The sequence below is a fragment of the Myxocyprinus asiaticus genome, chromosome 47, assembly GCF_019703515.2.
Source record: "Myxocyprinus asiaticus isolate MX2 ecotype Aquarium Trade chromosome 47, UBuf_Myxa_2, whole genome shotgun sequence".
NCBI lineage: Eukaryota > Metazoa > Chordata > Actinopteri > Cypriniformes > Catostomidae > Myxocyprinus > Myxocyprinus asiaticus.
The window spans coordinates 26,383,607-26,407,074 of record NC_059390.1 but is presented as its reverse complement, the minus strand read 5'-3'; the positions used below and the strand labels follow the sequence as shown (position 1 = coordinate 26,407,074).

At 44.8% G+C, this 23,468-nt stretch overlaps 1 protein-coding gene across 1 annotated transcript in view; it reads right to left on the bottom strand.

Annotated features, from left to right (window-relative positions):
* LOC127436996 (proton myo-inositol cotransporter-like) overlaps nucleotides 1-23,468 on the bottom strand; it is a 146,135-nt gene that overhangs the window by 98,029 nt on the left and 24,638 nt on the right. Inside the window, exon 3 of the mRNA XM_051691568.1 lies at nucleotides 22,410-22,618. Within this exon, the coding sequence (XP_051547528.1) occupies nucleotides 22,410-22,618 (209 nt within the window). The remainder of the gene's footprint in view (nucleotides 1-22,409; nucleotides 22,619-23,468) is intronic.

Genomic DNA, 23,468 nt, shown 5'->3' with positions numbered 1-23,468 from the left:
CAGCGGCGGTATCCCGCCCTGAGCGCCCAGCTGTGGCACAAATGTGACAGCCCCCGATGTGACAGTCTCCATGGGTCACGAGGACAGGCCTCTTCCTCCCCCGTCCCAGGCTGTTCCGGGGGTGGTCACAAGGAGCCAGGTAAGTGCTTCGATGTCCTCGGACTCGGCACGGCCACGACGTGGTGTGGCACCTCGAGCTCCGCCCCGCTGCGAGACCCCACCTGCCGGTACATCCGATGACGTTGTCCCTTTGGTCCCCCTTGCGCGGAACTTGGACGCATGGCTTGCGCCTTCCAGTCCGTCACGAGGGCTGGTCCGGACCATCTGACTCGGCTGCGCAATTCACTTTGCCGGGCATCCTCCCAGGTTCAGAGGTGTCCACTTCACCTTGGTGAAAGACGAAAACGCTGCTACCTTGCGCGGAGATCGCTACCCTCCTACGGAAGGACGCGATAGAACCTGTCCCTCCAGCCGAGATGAAGAAAGGTTTTTACAGCCCCTACTTCATTGTACTGAAAAAAGGCGGTGGGTTGCGGCCAATCTTGGACCTGCGAGTACTGAACTGGGCTTTACACAGACTCCCGTTCAAGATGCTGACGCAAAGACGCATTCTAGCAAGCGTCCGGCATCAAGATTAGTTCACGGCGGTAGACCCGAAGGATGCGTACTTTCACGTCTCGATCCTTCCTCGACACAGACCCTTCCTGCGTTTCGCGTTCGAGGGTCAGGCGTATCAGTACAAGTCCTTCCTTTCGGCCTGTCCCTGTCTCCTCGCGTCTTTACAAAGATCGCAGAGGCTGCCCTTGCCCCGTAAAGGGAGGTGGGCATTCGCATTCTCAACTATCTCGACGACTGGCTAATCTTAGCTCACTCTCGAGACGTGTTATGCGCACACAGGGACCTGGTGCTCTCACACCTCAGCCGACTAGGGCTTCGGGTCAACTGGGAAAAGAGCAAGCTCCTCCCGGTTCAGAGCATCTCTTTTCTTGGTTTGGAGTTGGACTCAGTCTCCTTGACGGCGAACCTTACGAACGAGCGCACCCAGTCGGTGCTGGCCTGTTTGAAGGCGTTCAAACAGAAAACAGCGGTTTCACTGAAACATTTTCAGAGGCTCCTGGGGCATATGGCATCCTCGGCGGTGGCCACCCCGCTCGGGTTGATGCGTATGAGGCCGCTTCAGCACTGGCTCCAGACTCGAGTCCCGAGACAGGCATGGCGCCACGGGACACACCACGTGGCCATTACGTCAGTCTGTCACTGTCTTTTCAGCCCTTGGACCGACCTCTCATTTCTATGAGCAGGTGTTCCCCTAGAACTGGTCTCCAGGTGCGTCGTGGTCATGACAGACGCCTCCAAAACGAGCTGGGGTGCTGTTGGTAATGTGCACGCAGCCGCCAGCCTCTGGACGGGTCCGCGGCTGCGTTGGCACATCAACTGCGTTGGCACAATTCTGCTCGCCCTGCGGAGGTTCTGGCCATTGATCCAGGGCAAGCACGTGCTAGTTCAGACAGACAGCACGGCAGTGGTAGCATATGTCAACTGCCAAGGCGGTCTGCGCTTCCGCTGTATGTCACAACTCGCCCACCGTCTCCTCCAACGGAGTCAGCAGCACCTCAAGTCGCTGCAAGCCACTCGCATCCCGGGCAACCTCAACACTTCGGTGGAAGCACCGTCACAACAGGTTACCCTCAAGGGAGAGTGGAGACTCCACCTTCAGGTTGTCCAGCTGATTTGGAGTCGATTTGACAGGCACAGGTGCACCTGTTCGCCTCCCAAGAATCCTCCCCACTGCCCGCTCTGGTACGCCCTGACCGAGGCCTTCCTCGGCATAGACGTGCTGGCACACAGCTGGTCCCCTGGCATTTGCAAATATGCGTTTTCCCCCAGTGAGCCTGCTTGCACAGACTCTGTGCAAGGTCAGGGAGGATGAGGAGAAGGTCGTCCTGGTAAGCACCCTACTGGCCCGCCCAGACGTGGTGCTCGGACCTCACGCTCCTCGCGACAGCTTCCCCCGTGATTCCCCTGAGGAAGGACCTTCTTTCTCAGGGAAGGGGCACCATCCGGCACCCGCGCCCAGACCTCTGGAATCTCCATGTCTGACCCCTGGACGGGACGTGGAAGACCTAAGCTGTCTCCCACCTGTGATGGTAGACACGTTCACTCAGGCTAGGGCTCCCTCTACGAGGCGCCCGTATGCCTTTAAGTGGCGTCTGTTTGCTAAGTGGTGTTCTTCCCGTCGGGAAGACCCCCAGAGATGCGCAGTCAGATCAGTGCTTTCCTTCCTGCAAGAGAGGTTGGAAGGGAGGCTGTCCCCTTCCACCTTGAAGGTGTACGTTGCTGCCATAGCAGCACACCACGACGCAGTCGACGGTAAGTCCTTAGGGAAGCATGATCTGATCATCAGGTTCCTAAGAGGCGCCAGGAGGTTGAATCCCTCCAGGCCGTGCCTCGTTCCCTCATCGGACCTCTGTAGTTTTTCAGGGTCTACAGAGAGCCCCCTTTGAGCTTTGCAGTCAGCCGAGCTTAAGGCACTCTCCTTGAAGACTGCCCTCCTGACTGCGCTCACTTCCATCAAGAGGGTAGGTGACCTGCAAGCGTTCTCTGTCAGCGAAATGTGCCTGGAGTTCGGTCTGGGCTATTCTCACATGATCCTGAGACCCCGACCAGGCTATGTGCCCAAGGTTCCCACCACTCCTTTTAGGGACCAGGTGGTGAACCTGCAAGCGCTGCCCCAGGAGGAGGCAGACCCAGCCCTGTCGTTGCTGTGTCCAGTGCGTGCTTTATGCATCTATTTGGATCGCACGCAGAGCTTTAGAGTCTCTGAGCAGCTCTTTGTCTGCGTTGGTGCACAGCGGAAAGGAAGCGCTGTCTCCAAGCAGAGGATCGCCCACTGGCTCATTGACGCCATAACTATGGCATATCTCGCCCAAAACATGCCGCCCCCGGTAGGGCTACGAGCCCATTCTACCCGTGGTCTTGGGCCTTGGCCAGAGGTGCCTCTCTAACAGACATTTGCAGAGCAGCGGGCTGGGCAACACCCAACACCTTTGCAAGGTTCTACAACCTCCGGGTGGAACCGGTTTCTTCCCAGGTAGTGGCATGCAACACAATCAGATAAGCCCGGGATAGCCGGCCGGGTGTATCGCTTGCACATAGCGCCTTCCACCTCCTTTTGAGCTGAAGATGTGCGCTGTTAATTCCCAGTAGTGTTCACAAAAGTTGTTCCCTGGTTGACTTCCTCCGAGCCCTGTGGCAGTCGAGTTTTCGGAGAGACTCGCTGCCGGCCCAGTACACGCGCTAACTAAGAGCCCGGTTCTGGGGTAGGTGCTCCGCATGTGGCGGTTCCCTGTAAGGCTAACCCCATGCGATCTATATCTTCCGCTAATTCATTTCCCTGCTGGCAAACTGCGTCTTCCTTGGGCAGAGCCCCTCTGCCCCAGTCTCCATGTTGTAGTAACTCCTCCCCCATTGGGCAGGATCTACCTTGAAGGCTCTCCACATGGTTGGAAAGACCATGTGATGTATTCTTCCACTTAAATATCCCCCCCCTCTTGGGGCGAGGTGTGGTCTCCGTGGTGTCCTCCCCTTGGGAAACCATCTTAAATCTCATCGTTAACAATTATGGTTACTGTGCGATTCAACACAAAATGTATGGTGAGGGAAGGCAAAACATGTTGTGAGGGAATTCAAAGTATACTGTAAGGGAACACCAAACTTTGCAAAGGAATGCAAAACTGTTGTGAGGAAATGCAAATTATTGTGAGGGAACACCAAACTACTATGAGGAAACGCAAAACTATTGTGAGGAAATGCAAAGCGTTTTATGAGGGTAAGCAAAATTATTGCAAGGAAAATGGATCATCAAACTATTGCGACAGAACACAAAACTTTTTTGGGGAAACGCAAAACTTTTGTGAGGGAACACAAAACTATTGAGAGGAAACGCAACATGTATTGTGAGAGAACGCAAAACTATTTTGAGGGAATGCAAACCTGTTGTAAAAGAACACAAAACATATTGTGAGGCAACGCAAAGCATATTGTGAGGGAACGCAAAGCGTTTTGTGATGGAAAACAAAAATATTGCAAGGGAACTTCAACCTATTGTGAGGGAACAAAAATAATTTTAGTGAATATCAGACAAGATGGTTTCTTGGGCCCCTATCTAATTGCCACTGTGAAGTGAAGTTGCTACATTTTGTTTGGACTGTGGTGGACCAACACAAACAAATGCCAAGCAGCCATCAGATAAAGCTGCTCAGACAACTGCCAGACATCTTTTACTGGGCAAGAAGGAAGGCTCTGGATCCACCTACACATTGGAAGGGACCTCTCATTGGTCCATGGATGATTTCTTAGCGCCAAACTCCTTTGGCACATCTTTTCTCCCATCCTATGTCCATACAAATTTCTAAGAAACCTCCAGATGCAGCATGTTAATTAACTGACTAAAACAAAGAGAGGCCACAAAGAAAGACAAATTCATCCATACATATGCTTGGAATACCTAAAATAGATGTAAACTGCAACACATCCACTCTAAGTTAATTCACATAACTGTTTGTGTGTTAACTGCAGTTGCATACATGCCAACATTGGATTGTGAAAAATAGGGAGAACTTTCTGTTCTTCAATAAAAAAAACAAATCCACAGTTTTAGCACAATGTGTGGACTTTTCAGATGGTCCCTTACCACATCCTCCACACAGTATTAGCGCGTTTCATCACAATGAGTGGACTTTTCAGACGATCCCTTACTCACGCCTTACCCAACTTGTATCAGTGTTACATTAACAATCGGGAATGACTTGACCGTGATAGCATCTGACCAGCTTATGGGACAAATCATGTCCCGTAGGCTATTGATTTGATTCGGGAAGCATAATTTCATATTTAAAAATGGGATGATCCCATATTTTATGGGACAGGTGGCAATGCTACCTGGATGTCAAATACATTCTCATAAGCAAAGTGTAGATGTGGAAAATTGTGAGTTTATGGGTAGAAAATGTAAATTGGGAGTATAGCAGGAGGGGGGGGGGGGTTTAAAAAATGGGAGAAACCCGGTAAAATCGGGAGTATTGGCAGGTATGCAGTTGTTTTATTAACACATTATTCACAGAAGTTGACCTATGAACATCCAACATTTCAGCATAATATTTAGACACTATGCAATCAGCATATTGTCAATTATATTTTGGAAGTGGTTTGGAAAGTTAACAATGCATAGGTAAAACCTTAAAAACACTGTTCTAACTGTGATCCCACACTGAGAAGGTAGGGTGTGCCACACTGTGTGTACCACCTCTTATGTGGACAGCCAATCAGAACACTGAAACAGAAAGGTGCCAAATTGCAATCTCCTCCTCATGATAAAGGGATAAATGTACCCTTTTAATGGATACACCCTGTTCTGAATCCCCACTCCAGGAGCCAGTAACAGTAACACTACAGGTTCTGAGTCTCCCATCCAGAGAGACAATAACAGACACAACCAGCAACAAGGTTAAGCTCTTGCAAGCAAACCATCTCTTTTTCCTGCATCTGTGTGTTCCAGAGCTCCAGGAGATCAGAATTCCTCAATGCTTCATGTTCCATGCTGGCAAAATGGAATCCAGTTCCTTTCCCACTGCAGCGCACCCCAGCACAACCTGTGATAAACATCGCTATAATCGAGCTCATCACTCAATCAAGTATAATATAAATATAATTATCCAAACTTCTTTCCAGAGACCTTGGCATTTGTGTATATTATCAGCTTATAAATTATCTACTATTCTTTAGATTGCATAACCTGTTGGTCCAATATCTAGCAAATAAACTTTGAGTTATTTGTTTAACTGGAAATAAAGTATTTACCTTATTAGTTACCAGAGAAAGAGCAGTTTATCTTCCATCCATCCTATGCATTTTTTTTTCTTCTCCACTCATAGTTTTCTATAGAATATTAGTACCATTTTGTAGTTGTTGTTAGATATTCTTGTGTATCTTTTTGTAAATAAAATTATTTTTTTCTTTGATGTGTTTTTGATGTGAAAATTTAGGCAGAATTTCACAAAATCTTTAAGATTATTCAGATGACCAACTCACTTCAATTTACATGTTTCTAATTTATGTTATATTGTTAAGGTCAAATTTCTTAGCTGGTGCCCCAGGCTAAACAGAGGGAGGGGCCATCTGACATTTATACATACGTTTACACCTTAAGTGATGTGTGATCAACACATACTTTCGTGTCTTGGGTGAGGTCCACTATACAATTGGGTTGCTGTGTGATTATCCCTACAGCATATAGTGAGGGAACGCAAAATGTATTGCTCGGGAACGCAAAACTATTGCGAATGTATGCAAAGTGTATTACGTATTATGAACTATTATAAACCTGCGTCAATACAACATGTTAAAAGAAAACAAACTGTGGTTGGTCGCTTTTACATGTAGGTCAAACAACCTTTTCCTGTCTTTTTATCCATTTTTTGGCCAGAATAAGCTGCGATGTGTACCAGATTGTCTGGAAACACAAGACTAAAAGAACATTTACTCATTAAAGTCAAAAGTTTAAGGACACGTAACAGACATGAAACCAGAATAGCACCTTTTTGATTAGTTTTGTATTGAGTGTTATGTAAAAACAGGTCAACAGCACATTATAACTTAATGCTGTTTATACAGTGTGATGCAAAATGATGCTTTCACACTTGACAGAGAACATCAGGGACAGTACACAACTTGGTATCTGGGACATTGTTCTTTTCAGCTTCCCACAATCCCTCATAAATGTCACCAAAATGGCAGAATTAGCAATGACAGTACTAGCCTGCTTAAGAGAATGAATGCGTGTGTCAGTGTAATTAATTCAAAGATATGACAAAGATAAGAGTTTGTAGGACAATTTAAAATACCTCTAGTCCCTGTTACTGCTCATTTGGGAACAGTTGCCCCAAAACCAAAGGAATGAGAACATTTCAGGATGCATCAAACGAATAAGATACAGCAGCCGCAAAAGATTGGCCATATCATTTTACTGGAAGCATTATAATATAAAAGCTAATGACAATATGTTGAATGGACATGGCATGGCAATCATCACAGAACTCCAGTATAGATCATTATGATCTAATGTTCTCTGGTGTCATTATTACCATACTTGAAAGCCTTTGGCTCCAATCTTCTCATATTATGCTTTCATCAAAGGATAATATTGGTAATTTTCAATGTCCCACTCTATAAAAATAAAAATAAAAATTAATACAAATTTTTTTTGTATTACTTGATTGTTGCTGTAGAATTCAAACTTTTTCTAGCACATTGCTGTGTGGTTCAGTAGTTTGTATGTTGATACAAAATAAATAGAAATGTGCTTTTTTGGTAATACAAAAGTGATGTCATTGATATGATATTTTTTTACATATCATATGCAAGTGTGAACACAAGCGTTTCAAGCTACACAAGCTCAGTTTCACACAACTCTGGATTCTGAAATGTGTCACATCTTGGGCTATCAATCGCTTATAGTTTTTAACTGAATTTATTCCATTATACGCTGATTAATTAATCAAATTAATTGCATATCAAATATAAATATTTGCCACAATATAGAAAATGTACAACTGGATTGTGCTGATTGCCCCCTGTTGACTGCAACTTGCAAAAACATGGTAATTCATGCTTGAATTGGTCCTATGGTAGTGTCATTTTTTCAACACGCAATTTTTTTTATATAATTGTACTGAATTAATGCATTAAATCGAAAGCCAGTATGAACACAACATACTATATAAATTAGTGCAAATATGTGTTGCATTCTCAGTAGTGATCAACCGATATGGGTTTTTTAATGGCGATGCTGATATCCAGAATGCAGGGTGGCCAATAGGCTGATACAATACGGATATATTACACAATTTAATATAGTAAATAACAAACATAAAATTGCTAAAAAATTAATATACTCTTATTTAGCACTATATTTACACATTTTCACAAAAAACTTTGTAAAAAATCATCTAAAAAAATAATATTGTATTTTAAATAGTAGACAGCAGTTTCTTCTGATTTCTGTTTAGTCATCAAATTTGAGTAATTTATTTGCCCATGAAGAAATTGATAATATATTAGGAAAAAGGAAATAACAGCACACAAAGTAGTCCAGCAACCATGGATGGCATGTCCACATTAGCAATCACATTTTCTCTCAAAAAAAAAAACCACAAAAAAAAAACTGAATGTAACAAATTGCATATACAGTGCATAGCGAATATGACATTTACTTATTTACATAGCACACATGAAGCGCTTTTACTTTGAAGTTGCACTCACGCGCTCGTGCGGATCCAGCGTGAGCAGCAATCTACTGACAGTTTAAACGTCCTGGATCGCCTGCTTGGATTGTCATGGAGTAACCGTCATGATTTGTGGATCAGAGGAACTTTTGATCCTGGTCCTGAAGTTTTGATTCTGGCTGATACAATACGTGCTTCACAGGAAGATATTACTGTAGATGAGCGCTCTGTTTTAACGAGATATCTGCATATTTGCAGAAAGTAAATAATAGAAGTTTTATTGATATTTGCCTTTTATCATTAGAAAAGAACGTTAAAAGTTACAGGGAACTGTTAAGGAAAGACTGTTATAATATTTGTTTCAGGGGAAGATTTATGAGAACTCCACTGGATGCTGGATCTGCTCAAGTTTTGTGAACTTTGTTTATTACATCTGTTTAAACGAGATATGCGCATATTTGCAGACAGTATATGATATCAGTTTTATTGATATTTGCCTTTTTATCATTAGACAAGACAGTTAAAAGTTAAAGAGAGAATGAAACAGGCGAGCACTTTAACATTATGAGCTCAAACGTGTCTGCTGCGGCTCTGATATTGTAGTAATACGATGGCACGTAACAACAAAATGAACTGTGACTGGTCATTTACATGTCTCAGTCGCTTCACATGCAAGCAGACAATTTTCAGAGCCCTCAAGAAACAAATCAGCCAAACAGGAAAATGTATCGCCTCGATGCCGGCCTCGGCGATATATTGGTCAACCACTAATTCTCAGTGTTGCCACAAGGGGCGCTATAGTGGGGAGTAGCGTAAACTGTCTTTACATATGGACAATTTTCTTTTTCAGGTCAATTTCTGTCACATTGAAGCAACAGTTTGAAGAGAATCTTGCTGATCAAGTAAGCAAAAGTTAGTTCAGTTGGCAACATGTTTATAGCTAGCTACCTGCATAATAACACAGCCGGTTTAATAGTGCAGACATTTTAACTCTATCGCCCCCTTGAGTACTAATGTTTCTTACTGCCAGTGTTAATGAGAACATGCTTTAATTATGTACAAAAGGTCCATTTGCATGCAATGACTTTGCTTAGTAATCACTTCTGCATTTCTGTGCTAGTATAGAGTGGGTTTCTCTCTTTTGTGCTATAAAATTGAACAAAAATAGGTACAGATTGTGAAAAAAAATTAAAGACAATGCTTTTTAATTTTACATTTTGCCATGTTATAAATAAGACTTGCAAATCTTGCCATTTATAAGATAATGAAGTGGGGAGATGAAAGCAGACATTTAAACATGAGGTGTTAAAAGATGTTTCACTGTTCAGAAAAGCTCACAGTACAAGATGTACAGTTGTACAAATATAAGCAACACACATGTACACACATAAACACACCAGCTCACATGCAAATATAGTCTATGTACTGGGTATACAGTATAATAAAGTTTCCCAGAGGCCTAGGCTCCAAAAGAGTTTCATAAAATCATTCTGGAAATGAGTTCTTAATACTGCCTTCATTTATTTCAGATTCATGTTTTACAAATGTACCCTCATAAAGTGATTCTCTAATTTGGTAACACTGTATAAAGAGGCTGAAACAAGAAACTAAGTTGACCATATACTGTAACTAGTGGTGTTTGTTAGGGCAAGCAATACTATTACTATTGCTCATCCTTGAATTGAACGAACCCCTTAAGTATTAAATATCTGCATATTACAGTAACTCATCCCACAACATGCGCACTACGGATATGAATGATACCTCAAATCATGTGACTTGTGTAACATTTCTAAGCAATATAGATTCAGAATTTTTAAAAGATGGATTTGAGTCATATCTAGGGACCTGAATATCAACAGAGATTTGGGCCATTTGGGCCAGTAAGCAAACACTTAACATCCACCCATAACAAAGTAGCATTCACCTAGCAATGCCCTAGCAACCACTCAGAACACCCTAACAACCACTTAGAACACCCAAACACACTAAAAATTCTCAGGAGTAGGAATGCACAATATATTGGTGGCTGATATATTAATGGCAGATAACTGGAAAAAGTAATTATTGTATTGTCACGTCGATAGTATAATTACCATCGGTATTTTCCCTGATAATCTGTAAAGTTTTTGGGGATTTTGTCGATACCACAGCAACAGTGCCCACCCAATTGTGTGTACACAGTTGTTAATATTTTCTCCACAGGTGCTTTCAATGTCTAAGTTCCATACTTTCATAGAAGTGCATCTACAGCAATGGGAACACAGCAGCGCTCCCACAGGAGCTCCTTCACTATGCCCGTAAATACTCAATCCACTGCCGCCGCAGTGCTTTAAACTCGCTCCCACAGAAGGCCCACTTTACTCTACTGCAGCTTTTTTACCATGCTTCCACCGAAGCCTTTTTTCTTCGCTTCTCAGCAGCTGCAGCTAGCATTACAGGAGATAGCGGTCACCACCTCCTCTTCTCCCATATTATCTATGGGTAGTCTATTGAGTGAGGCTACCCACGCAAACAAGCCCCGTTCCTCTCCTTCTCATTTTCCCCATTCGATTGCTTGCTGGGCTTACCCGTTCGAATGCCGTGAGTGCTCTCTCTCTATGGAGCAGTCTCCCATTCGAATTGCAGTGCGAGCCCTCCCTTTCGAACACAACATGAGCCAACTCTCGTTCTCATTCTTCCCGTTCGACTGCTTGCTGGGCTTACCCGTTCGAATGCTGTGAGCGCTCTCTCTCTATAGAGCAGTCTCCCACTCGAATCGCAGTGTGAGCCCTCCCTTTCGAACACAGTGCAAGCCTTCTCCCTGTTCGATTGCTTGCTGGGCTTACCCATTCGAATGCCGCGAGTGCTCTCTCTATGGAGCAGTCTCCCGCTCGAATCGCAGTGTGAGCCCTAACTTTCGAACGCAGCACAAACCAACTCTCGTTCTCAATCTCCCCGTTCGACTGCTAGCTGGGCTTACCCGTTTGAATGCCGTGAGCACTCTCTCTCTCTATAGAGCAGACTCCCGTTCGAATCGCAGTGTGAGCCCTCCCTTTCGAACGCAGCACGACCAACTAGTGCTCACTTTCCCTGTTCGACTGCTTGCTGGGCTTACCCATTCGAATGCCGTGAGCGCTCTCTCTTTAAAGAGCAGTCTCCCATTCAAATTGCAGTGTGAGCCCTCCCTTTCGAACACAGTGTGAGCCAACTCTCATTCTCACCATCCCCGTTCGACTGCTTGCTGGGCTTACCCGTTCAAACGCCATGAGCTAAACCTCTCTCTCTTAGAACAGTCTCTTGTTTGAATCGCAGTGTGTGCCCTCCCTTTCGAACGCAGCACGAGCCAACTCTCATTTTCACCTTCCCTGTTCGCATACTGTGAGCCCACCCACTTCTATGACGAGTGGTGGTCTCTCTTTCTAATCGCAGCGTAGCCCTCTCGACCAGCAATCGTACAAGAACGCACCTTCAAACAAATGCTTAAAGCACTCCCTCTGTACAATTTTTTTGGGGGAAAACAATTCAGAAGCATCCGCCAAGCCAATTTACCAAATAGAATTGTTGCTGGCTTGCTGTTCTAAATACTTCCTGCCATAGTCATGGTACTGTTCTTTCATCTTAGCGCCTTTCTGGGGGTAATCAGGACTCGAGTCGAGTCTCGAGCTCCGAGCCCTCCAGTATATGGACAGCAAGCCAAATACATTTACTGCTTCAACACAAGATTACATTAACATATGAACTACTGAAATGGAGTTAATTAACAGAGGTTCGGGAGGAGTATGTTAATTTTAATCTGACAAATCACAGCTCATGAGCAGGAGTATATAAGCCGCTGCTTACCTGCTTCCTGTGACAACTCTCCTGGCATCCCACCTCCACCCCATCTCCACCTATTCTCTAGATTCATTATCTAAATAAGTAAAGTCCGGGGGGTAATCAGGACTCGAGTCGAGTCTCGAGCTCCGAGCCCTCCAGTATACGGACAGCAAGCCAAATACGTTTACTGCTTCAACACAAGATTACATTAACATACAAACTACTGAACCACACAGCAATGTGCTAGAAAAAGTTTGAATTCTACAGCAACAATCAAGCAATATCCTATCAACCACATAACAATGCCTTGGTAACCACCCACAACACCTTAGCAACCGCATGGCAAAGTGCTAAAAACAGAATACTATAGCAATCGCATAGCAATGCTCTAGTAACCTCCCAGAACACCTTAGCAACCAATGCCTTGAAGGATATTCTTTATGGATTTAATAAAAAAAGGAAATCATTTGTCTTTAAAACCTACAATTAAGACATTATTGCTATTATCATAATAAGAATTGACAGGCTGGGATATATTGGACATTAGCATTGACTATATTGTATATTCTAAATCAAAGCGGTTTTATTGAAGAAACTGCTAAACAGGTTTTCAGTTTCTCTTTCCCCTTTCTGTTTCCATTCTCTTTCTGTCTCTGCATGTTATGCTTAAGTTTAGCTGTCGCAGTCTGTGCAGTTGCAGATGGCATGTTTAACAGTGTCACCTCATTTTCACAGATGATTTCTCATCACATTTCCTTCAAACCTCTCCCCATCTCACGCTTCCTTTTCTATCAGTGCAGGGGTGTTCCATGGCAGTAAAAAAATCAAAACAAACAAGATGAGAAACAAGCAAAACAACTTACAAACAGACACCGTATCTTGATTACAAAGCAATTATAATTATCTTCTCAATGGTTTCAAATGTTGTCATACAAGAACATTTACCTCTCTCTCTAAAATTGCCAATTCTCACTAAAAATGAAGTACTTTTGGTTGCTTTGTCACTGCAAATCACTTTCAGCATGAACTCCTGTTAAGAACAATGACTTGGACCCAATGTCTGCCACACCAACACCTGATAATATCTGTTGGTGTAATCTTCTCTCAGTAATTACCAATTGCCAATTTGAATGACCACTGACCCTACACGTTTGAGAGGTGAGAGCATAGCACTATCACAAACCCAGCTGTGTGACCAAAAAGCATGTGCACATTTGGTCAAAGGTGTAATGTCCATGATGCCCCAGAGGACTTTGGCTTATGGCTCTAAATATCAATGACATGGCTGGGGCCAGACACCTTTATCAAGGATGAATCCAATCTTGCTTCAGACGAGTATCTCATAACAACCTGTCAGTCACGTCTAAGGCTTTGTTCAGACAGGCAGCAAAAATCCAATGTTTGCTGCATCCAACTCAGATCGGTTTAGTTGTTTGTAGTCTTAGCAGCAAAAAAGGACATGAAATTAAAAATAATTTCAAACTCAATCTAAACAACATCCATATGTGGTTTAAAATCTAATTAAATTCAGATTAAGACCATGTCCTTACTAATCAATTTTCATTTGAAATTACACTTTTCATTTTCAGAAGTTTGTGGAAGTGGAGAGCTCTTTTGAAACTCTTCTTTTTCGGTAAAGGAAAACGCCATTCTGGTGTGGATGAGAGCCAAAAACTTGAAACAAATGTGTTTTCAAACAAAAACATATAGTGCACATGGCCTAAAATTTGGTTGTTTTGAATGCACTTAGGTCTGAATAGTCAGACTGTATTTCAAGTAGTCTTATTAAGGTAAGGTAAGAAAGGCAACGTATGCGTTTCATGGGAGAAAGCCCTATTCACGTAAATTGCCATTGGACTCATAGTTGGTGCGATGGATCGTACCCCTTCTGTGGACTTTTTTTTCAATCTATTTCCTTGTGGGGCACACAGCGGGTGCCCACTGTGCCCCCCAGAGCCCTTTAAAGGCGTTCTCTGACATTCGACCAAAACTTCACTGAAATTGTTAGCCCTCTCGGTATGTCTTCAAGAGGCCCTCAAGGGGTCACCCTGTGAAATTTGTGGTGTCTGGGACCTCTGGGCATGCTGTCAGGATGAATCCCACAAGCAATTTATTCCATTCATTTCTATAGGTGTTTCGTGGACACCCATCACTCCAATTTGAAATCTACGTCTTCTACGACAGTGTGTAAAGTTTAAAGCCTGTATGAACTTAAGTGCTTAATTGGCTGACTTGTAAATGTAAAGTGACAGTTATTTTTCTTGATTTTTTTAAAAGTACTTCCCAAACTCTGAGGGACACACAGAGTTTTAATATGTTGTTTCTAAGGGCCCTCCGATGAAGCATTAGAAGCCCCCGGGTCTTTGCGCCAAATTTAAGGTTATTTTCACGAAGTCACACAGGAAGTGCCCACGTGCAATCTATTTCAGGGCTGCCAAATAGGTGGTCCATGGAAAGTAATTTTTCATGAAAAATAAACATTGTGGTTTAGATGAACGTGTTCAGTGGGAAGCCCTAAGCACCGTGCATATGGTTTAATCCCAAAATTCATCCTAATAATGATAAATGATCTGATGAATGTACTGTTGCATTCTGGCCTCTCAGGCAGTCTGTCTCATAGGCTTCTATGGCAGACAGAAAGATCTATGAAAAACAATAAAAAATACTTTTTTGCAACCTAGGCCTAGTCCCCGTAAGTATGTCTTCAAGGGGCATCTGACGTGTCAGCATGTGAAATTTGGGGTCACAAGCTCCTCTGGTTGCGATGCCAGGGCGTATCCCAAGAGCAATCTATTCCATTCATTTCCATAGGTGTTTCGTAGACACCTCTCAGAAAGGTCCAAATGACACAAATTTAATATTTATAGCTTCTCAGGGGCCCCTAAGACAGTGTGCAAAGTTTAAAGCCTGTATGATCTTGTTAAGTGCTTCATTGGCTGACTTGTGAACTTAAAGTGACAGTTATTTTTCTAGAAGATTTTCTTCCCAAACTTTGAGGGACACGGCTTTACAATTTAAACCATTAGTTAATTTGTGTATTTTACTTTTCTTTTTATTAGTCTACAAGAAAAGTGCAGCGTTCCTATCGTATGCTTTATAACAGAGCTGTCAACTCTGGAAACTTCCATGGACTTTATATTTTTGACGAACAGGACGTTTATAATGAAAAATTATTTTGTCTTCTCCGATTTCATGAAAAATTATCGGAACGAAATTACTTCTTTGATTTCATGAAACATTATCAAATGAAATTAACCGGTTTTTAACCAGTTCCCAGCATTTCAAAATAACATTTTCACTCTGGAACAACTAAAATTAAGTTCTGCAAAGACTTTTGGTCATTTTCGGTTTTCGTTTCCATTCTTTGAACCGTTTTTGTCCCTGCATAGTGTCCTGAGTGCTAAACATGATGTTTTATTGATAATATTGTAAGAATTTTAGCTCACTATTGGTTAAAAGGGGAGTAATGATCTAATCTTTAGGGAATCTAACAGAATTAATATTTAACACCCAATCAATGTATTTGTACACCGGCAGAGTGAAAATAAGAGAGTATATTCTAAAAGAGTATATTTTCATTCACAAAAAGAGCGGCTCACACACGGAATGTCTTTTTAAAGATGCCTTTCTGTTTGTGTGTTATTCCTGGTTGCGGTCATTATCTCTTCGCTTCTGATGGCCACGATCGTTGTCTTAAGTGTCTGGGCACTGCCCACGCGGAGACATTGTTCGTGGATGAGTCATGTCCTCATTGCGAGAACATGACCATGGCAACATTGCGGTTGTGTCTTGCTTTCGTAAGAAAGCAAGCCACCCCAGCGGCTCCCCGCACCAGTCCTTCTACCTACGGGTTTGAGGCCGTGTCGGTTAGCACTGGGGATGATGTGGGGACATCAATGGGACCACCTCTGCTGGGTATCCCCCCACGGACCTCCCATTCCCCAACACCCTCCACTCTCCCCTGAACCCTCGTGGCTCGACGATTGGTTCCTGGGCTCGGGGCGCCACCCACGGCCACGCCCCACCCCCGTTCCTTTCTTCCCAGAAGTGCATGAGGAGCTGACAAGATCGTGGGAGGCACCTTTTACTGCCCGGTCCCGGTCTTTCAGCTCCCCCGCTCTCACTACCCTCAATGGTGGAGCGGCCAGGGGGTATTCGGTGATCCCCCAGGTGGATAAGGCGCTCGCGGTGCACTTGTGTCCGCAGAGCGCCGCCACCTGGCATGAGCACCCGAAGATCCCGTCCAGGACATGTAGGTTTATGTCATCCCTGACAACTGTGGCCTGCGGTGCCGCTGGATGAGCCACCTCCTCCCTGCACGCCATGGCTCTCCTGCAAGTACACCAAGCCAAGGTGATAAAAGAACTGCACGAGGGAATTTCTGACCTGGGATTGATGCAGGAACTGCGCTTGGTGACCAACCTCGCTCTCCGGGCGATGAAGGTCACGGCGCGGTCTCTCGGGCAGGCGATGTCCACCCTGGTGGTCCAGGAGCGCCGCCTTTGGCTCAACTTGGTCAAGATGGGAGAGGCGGACAAGGCATGGTTCTTTGACGCCCCCATTTCCCAGGTTGGCCTGTTTGGCGACGCCGTCGAGGACTTTTCCCAGCAGTTCTCGGCGGTGAAGAAGCAGACGGAGGCCTTACAACATATCCTGCCCCGGCATGGCTTAAGACCCTGCACCCTGTCTGCTCATCGCCAAGGGCATCCTCCTGCAGCAACAACACCGGCTCCACCGCAGCCCGCCTCTGTGGCCCGGCTCCGACGACGAGCCCACCCGTCTCGCGGCCGGCCACTAAGAACCCGAGGAAGGCTTCGAAGCGCCCCCGAGATGGGCGACTCAGGGGCAAGGAGACCCACTTCTCTGGGGCTGGTCGACAGACCACTCTATCCCCCGGTGGAGGGCCGGGAGGAGAATCTTTTGTTGCCGCATGCCCAGGAGGCTGCGGCACCCAAAAGCCTGACAAAAGAATGGTTCCCTCGTCTCCTGGGTCACATATCCGGTGCGCATGGCCATTGTCATAACCACCATCCATGTCCCATTTTGGCAGGTATTGGCGCTCCAGCGGTGGACCCCCCGCCCCTGTGCGCCCAGCTGTGGCACATACACACCCACACGGGATTGGTTCCAGTGGACTACGGGGATGAGATTCCTCCACCCCCCTCCTCGGCCAATCTTATGGTGGGTGGCAGGAGCCAGGTAAGTGCTTCGATGTCCCTGGACTCAGCACGGCCATGGGGCTCGAGTCACCTCGACATGGCACCTCGAGCTCTGCACCGCCGCAAGGCCCCACCCGCCGGTACGTCCGACGTGATCATTCCCTTGGTCCCCCTTGCCCGGAGTTTTGGCGCATGGCTTGCGCTTTCCAACCCGTCGCGATGGTTGACCTGGACCGTCCGACTTGGCTCCATCTGGCACCTGCGACCAGACCTCTGGAATCTCCACGTCTGGCCCCTGGACAGAACACGGAAGACCTAAGTGTCCTACCACCCACGGTGGTAGACACGATCACTCAGGCTAGGGCTCCCTCTACGAGGTGCCTGTATGCCTTGAAGTGGCGTCTGTTCGCTAAGTGGTGTTCTTCCAGATGCGAAGACCCCCAGAGATGCGCAGTCAGATCAGTGCTTTCCTTCCTGCAGGAGGGGCTGGAGGGGCGGCTGTCCCCCTTCACCTTGAAGGTGTATGTAGCCACTATTTCGGCTCATCATGATGCAGTAGATGGTAAGTACTTGGGAGGAAGCACGATTTGATCATCAGGTTCCTAAGAGGCACTAGGAGGTTGAATCCCTCCAGACCGTACCTCATCCCCTCATGGGACCTCTCTGTAGTCCTTCAGGGTCTACAGGGAGCTCCCTTTGAGCCCTTGGAGTCAGTTGAGCTTAAGGCACTCTCTTTGAAGACTGCCCTCCTGACTGCGCTCACTTCCATCAAAAGGGTAGGGGACCTGCAGGCGTTCCCTGTCAGCGAATCGTGCCTGGATTTCGGTACGGGTTACTCTCATGTGATCCTAAGACCCCAACTGGGCTATGAGCCCAAGGTTCCCACGACCCCTTTTAGGGATCAGATGGTGAACTTGCAAGTGCTGCCCCAGGAGGAGGCAGACCCAGCCTTAGCGTTGCTGTGTCTGGTGCGAGCTTTACGCATCTATTTGGATCACATGCAGAGCCTTAGAAGCTCCGAGCAGCTCTTTGTCGGCTTTGGTGGACAGTGGAAAGGAAGCGCTGTCTCCAAACAGAGGATCGCCCACTACCACCCCCTACGGGGTTACGAGCCCACTCTACCAGGAGTGTGGCAGCCTCCTGGGCCCTGGCCAGTGGTGCCTCTTTGGCAGACATCTGCAGAGCAGCGGGCTGGGCAACACCCGACACCTTTGCAAGGTTCTACAATCTCCGGGTTGAGCTGGTCTCGTCCTGTGTATTGGCAGGCATGAGCAGGTAAGTTCCGGGACAGCTGGCCGGGTGTACCACTTGCACATAGCGCCTTTCCCCTTCCCTTGAGGTGAAGACGTGTGCTCTTGACTCCCAGTCATGTTCACAGACTGTGATCCCTAGATGACTTTCCTCCTTAGCCCTCTGGCAGTTGAGTTTGTGGAGAAACTCGCTGACCAGACCAGTACATGCACTAATGTGCCCCTGTACTGAGGTAGGTGCTCCACATGTGCTAGTTCCCCGAAGGCGACCCCATGTGATATTTTCCACAAAATCGTTTCCCTGTCGGCAAACTGCGTCTTCATTGGGCAGAGGCCCCTTTGCCCCCGGTCGCCATGCTCTGTAGAAACTCCTCCCCTTTTGGGTAGGACCTACCATGGGACCTCTCCACATGACATACTTCTGACAAGACTCGGTAAAACCATGCGACATATTCCATTCAAAATACCCCCCCCCCCCTTTTGGGTGGGGTGTGGTCTCCACGGTGTCTTGCCCTTGGGAGGGACACCTCCCGACGCAGACACTTATGGCTCCCAGTCAGTTAACAAATTCCACTCTTTTTGGGGAGAAAAGAGAGGGAAAGAGGCCTCGACTGGAATGGCCTGTAGTTGGGCAGTCGACTTGTTCCTGATGGACCATTCAATGCTCATAAGAGCGTTGGGGGAGGTTATGTGATGGCCTGGTGCGCTGGCTACGAGGCACACAGTGGTCTGCCCATCACACACCACCAGTTCATGCAACACAGTTCAGATAGTTGTGCCGTTTTGTATAGGGACCCCTAGTGTCACTACATCGACACAACATCTAGTGAGTGACAGATAGGGAATGTCCTGTTTACTTTTGTAACCTCTGTTCCCTGATGGAGGGAACGAGACGTTGTGTCCCTCTTGCCACAATGCTGAACTACCCGCTTAAATGGCCGGGACCTGGTCTCGGCTCCTCAGCACAAAACCTGAATGAGTGGTTGCATACCAGCTCCTTTTATACCCGTATGTCTGGGGGAATGGCATGGAAATTCCACTCGCCAGTTCTCATTGGACTTTTTTCAAAAAAGCAGAGGTGTTTGGGGCTCCAAGAGTGACCCCTAATGTCACTACATCGACCCAACATCTCATTCCCTCCATCAAGGAATGAAGGTTATGAAAGTAACCAGGATGTTTCATTGTGTAGGCGGTCTGGGAGTCGAGCCAAAGATGACATAAGGGTTCAGAGAAGCCAATCGAGAATGATGAGTAAAGAGATGAATGAGCTGGGTTTCATTCACAGGCAGGTTGCTGCGGTGCATTTAAGGGCCGAAGGCAGTTGCGGCGAAGTAAACTACTATCGCAAAAGACTTTGCAGAAAACAAAGACTGGATGATAATGCTGACAGCTCAAAAGAAAACGTAGACTCAGCGTAGACTTTGTGTTCAGCATAGATTTAGTGCTCAGCGTAAACTTTGTGTTCAGCATAGATTCTAAGTAGGCATGGACTCTGTTTTCAGAATCGACTCAACTCAGCTCAATGGTTCGTTCAGTGTCATGAGGTTTTAACCTTTCTGACTGGGCACAACCCAGAAGACTTCTGACCAGTCAGAAATTAACTTGACCACAGGCGTAAACAGCTTTTCCCACCTTAAGTTAATTAGCATATCATTCTCTTGTTACATGCTTTTCCTTAGTTTCCTGCTCTGACTAAATTTATTTTAATCCTAAACTTTGATAGCAACAATACAATGCAAGTTATAGGATTTTACCCAACATCAACATTCTGGAAATTATCTATGGACTTCATAGATACCAAACATGTAATAATAATAATTGCAATGGTAATAACGTTCATGACACATTCAATCATATGGTTAAAGTGAGGATAACATTACATGAGGAGGTCTGACAATATCTAAGGTATATATACATATGAGAAAGACAAGAACAATGTTAGTTCTATATGTTTAAGAGGGTAAAATATTAGTAAACCCAGTCTTGGGAACTTCACAGCTTCAGATCTCGCTCTCTTTAGTGTACTTCGAGAAGGAGGGGGACCTCCCCTCCTTTGTTCCTAGACTGAGAACTTCCTAATAGGATACCAGATTAAAAGTTATAATGGTTACTCCATTAATTTAGAGCATGGTGATGCTTGAAAATCTGTTATTGTAGATGATATAGTCAGGCTAAGCCTTGTGTATAAAATGATCTTGTACGTTCGGTCCCACATGCATAGAGAGTCAAAAGTTCAGAAGGTCATACTGAGTCTACCCTGTGTCACTGTCCTGTGGGGTGCAGGGCCTCCTTGACCAATGGCCCATTTGTTTTAAATCAAGTTGATTTTCTGTTTATTAGAACAGCTAATCTCCTGACCAGCCATTTGGCACAACCATTAATTATCTCAAATCAACAACCTGAAAGGAGTTTCAGTCTCTCAACTAGGGACTCCCCGAGGGGAATGTGAGCTTTCTCACAGTTCTTTTGTTTAGTGAAGGGTCACAGGATGCAGCTGGCGGAGACTTTCTCCACCAAATGAATAGATTCATAGTTTTATGGCCTGGAAAAGCCCTAAGGTCATTCTTCCTTAAGGTTCGCTTATTACTTTGTGTGTTCTTTGGAGTGTTTCACTGCCTGGTGCACTTAAGGTCCTACAATATTTAATTTAAATGCTAATAAAGTCAAAGAAATAAAAAGTGTGGCAATTTTTTCCAAAGATCCAAAAGCAAGGTCCCATCTGCAGCTTATTTCATGGCCTCCAAATACATGTTCATGGACAATCATTTTAATGCAAATTATACATTGTTATGAGTTGTAAGTTGCATAAGTGTGTTCCATTGAGTATGCTGAGTGCTATACAGGGTGTTTGATTAATAATATTACATGTAAATACCAAAAAAAGCCATTAACATGATTGTTTACAGACCACCTATTTGCCGCCCTTCAAATAAGTTGCATGTGAGCACTTCCTGTATTTTTGCTTAGTCATGCAGGAAGTGCCCTTATTCAAGTACAACTTATTAGAAGGCTGGCTAATAGGTGGTCTGTGGACAATCATGTTTTAGGACATTTATTAGTATTTACATGTGGACAATCATGTTTTAGGACATTTAATAGTATGTACATAGGTGGTTTCATTAATATCATCACATGTAAATACTAATAAATGTCCTAAAATATGATTGTCCATAGACCAGCTATTTGTTGTCCTAAAATAAATTGTATCTGGGATGATCCCATGTGCAATATGTGACAAGATCCAGCATCAATTTGATATTTATGTGACTATATGGTTCCCCCTAAACAGAAAACACCCTTTAAAACCTAAAAAATAGACCATCCATGAACAGAATATATTTATAAATGGTATAGATTGGACATGGGATCTCCACATCTCCAGACTGGGACAACTTAGAGACTTCAAACCTGTACTCATGTGCTCTCCTCAGTCTCATCTTTCTATGGTGTGAATGTCGAGAACTTGATGGGAGTGAGATTTAGAGGTGTGAGTGTAAGGGTAGCCAGCTGGTACATGCTGTGTAAACCTCATCCCCCTAAACCTAACTTCCATCCAGGTCACAGCACCACTGTAACTGGTCCTGCTGGACCCGCTCCAAACAGGACTCAAGCCAGCATCTCCGGCAGGGCATGCTAATGAGGAGGCAAAAGGCTACAGACTCTAGCATCAGTTGCAAGTGCGCCTCTTGAGGCCAGGGGAGTGAGGTTTGCACACACTGCACAGCACGTACCAGCTGGCTACCGTTACACTGGTGACAGAGATCTATACTTGAGTATCAGAATCTAAGTCTGAGAAATAACTATTTAATAGCAAATTCATTTATAAATGAAATCCTCAATGGAAATGGAAAACTTCTGAGACTATTTGTGTTAGTATGAGTTCCTTTCATGTGCGAGTGTGTGAAAGACTATCTTCTCACCTCCTCCGCTGTCCTTCTCCTCATCCTCAATGCTGCTTTTGATAGTATCATACTCCTCGTCGATGTTCTGGTTGCCACGAATTTGACTGAGCACACGTCGAGCCTTCTGTGTAAGACCCTTCTGAATGAGCCAGCGAGGGCTTTCTGGGAGGAAGAGGAACCCAAGGAACTGCAGCAAAGCTGGGACCACCGACAGACCCAACATATATCTAAACAGATGAAAAAGAAGCATTTTGGATGTGAAGAGCTCAGACTGGTCTCAAGAAAAGTATGTGACTGTGGCAACATTTTGGCAAAATTATATTACATGGTTCATTACACCTATCGTGGCAGTTCCAAGGTGAAATGTCCAGTAAAAGCGAGTTAAATGTTCTCCCAAACAAAAGGTTAATGCTCTATAAAGTTTTAAATCAACAAAACCTACCTCCCTACCTTTAAACCTAAATGTAACCGATATAGTGTAATAAAAAACAAATGTGATGTGAAAAACACAATTGTTGAAGCAACCACGACATTTTGTGGTGCATCTATGACACTTTCGGGCTCACATGTCAACTCGCATTCTCTTTAGAACTCTTTCCCTGTTCCTTTGCATCGTAAATGCCACGCTATATCAGCTGAGCTACTGTATGCTATATGCGCTATAGTAAAAGTGTTTTGATGTCATAAGATAGCATTGTGTGAGGAACAGAGTGAAAAGTATGGTGCTTCTCATTTTCTAAATTGTGCATAATCGTTTCCTCGCTCCTCCGATCTCGAGTCTGAAACTCATCAAACTATGGCATTTGTAATAAAACCATAGTAACCACCAAATTTACCATGGTTTTACAACAGTAACAATAGTTCAACTATGGTATTTGTAGTAAAACCATAACCACAAAATCAAAACTTTTTGTGAGGGAATGCAACCCTTATTGTTAGGGATGCATAACTTATTGCGAGAGAATGCAAACTATTGCGCGATATTTATTTATTGATATATATCGGCCAATTAATGACCAAATTAAAACCATTGGCAAATCGATTTAAACATGAAAACGGCAACATGAAAAACCGATG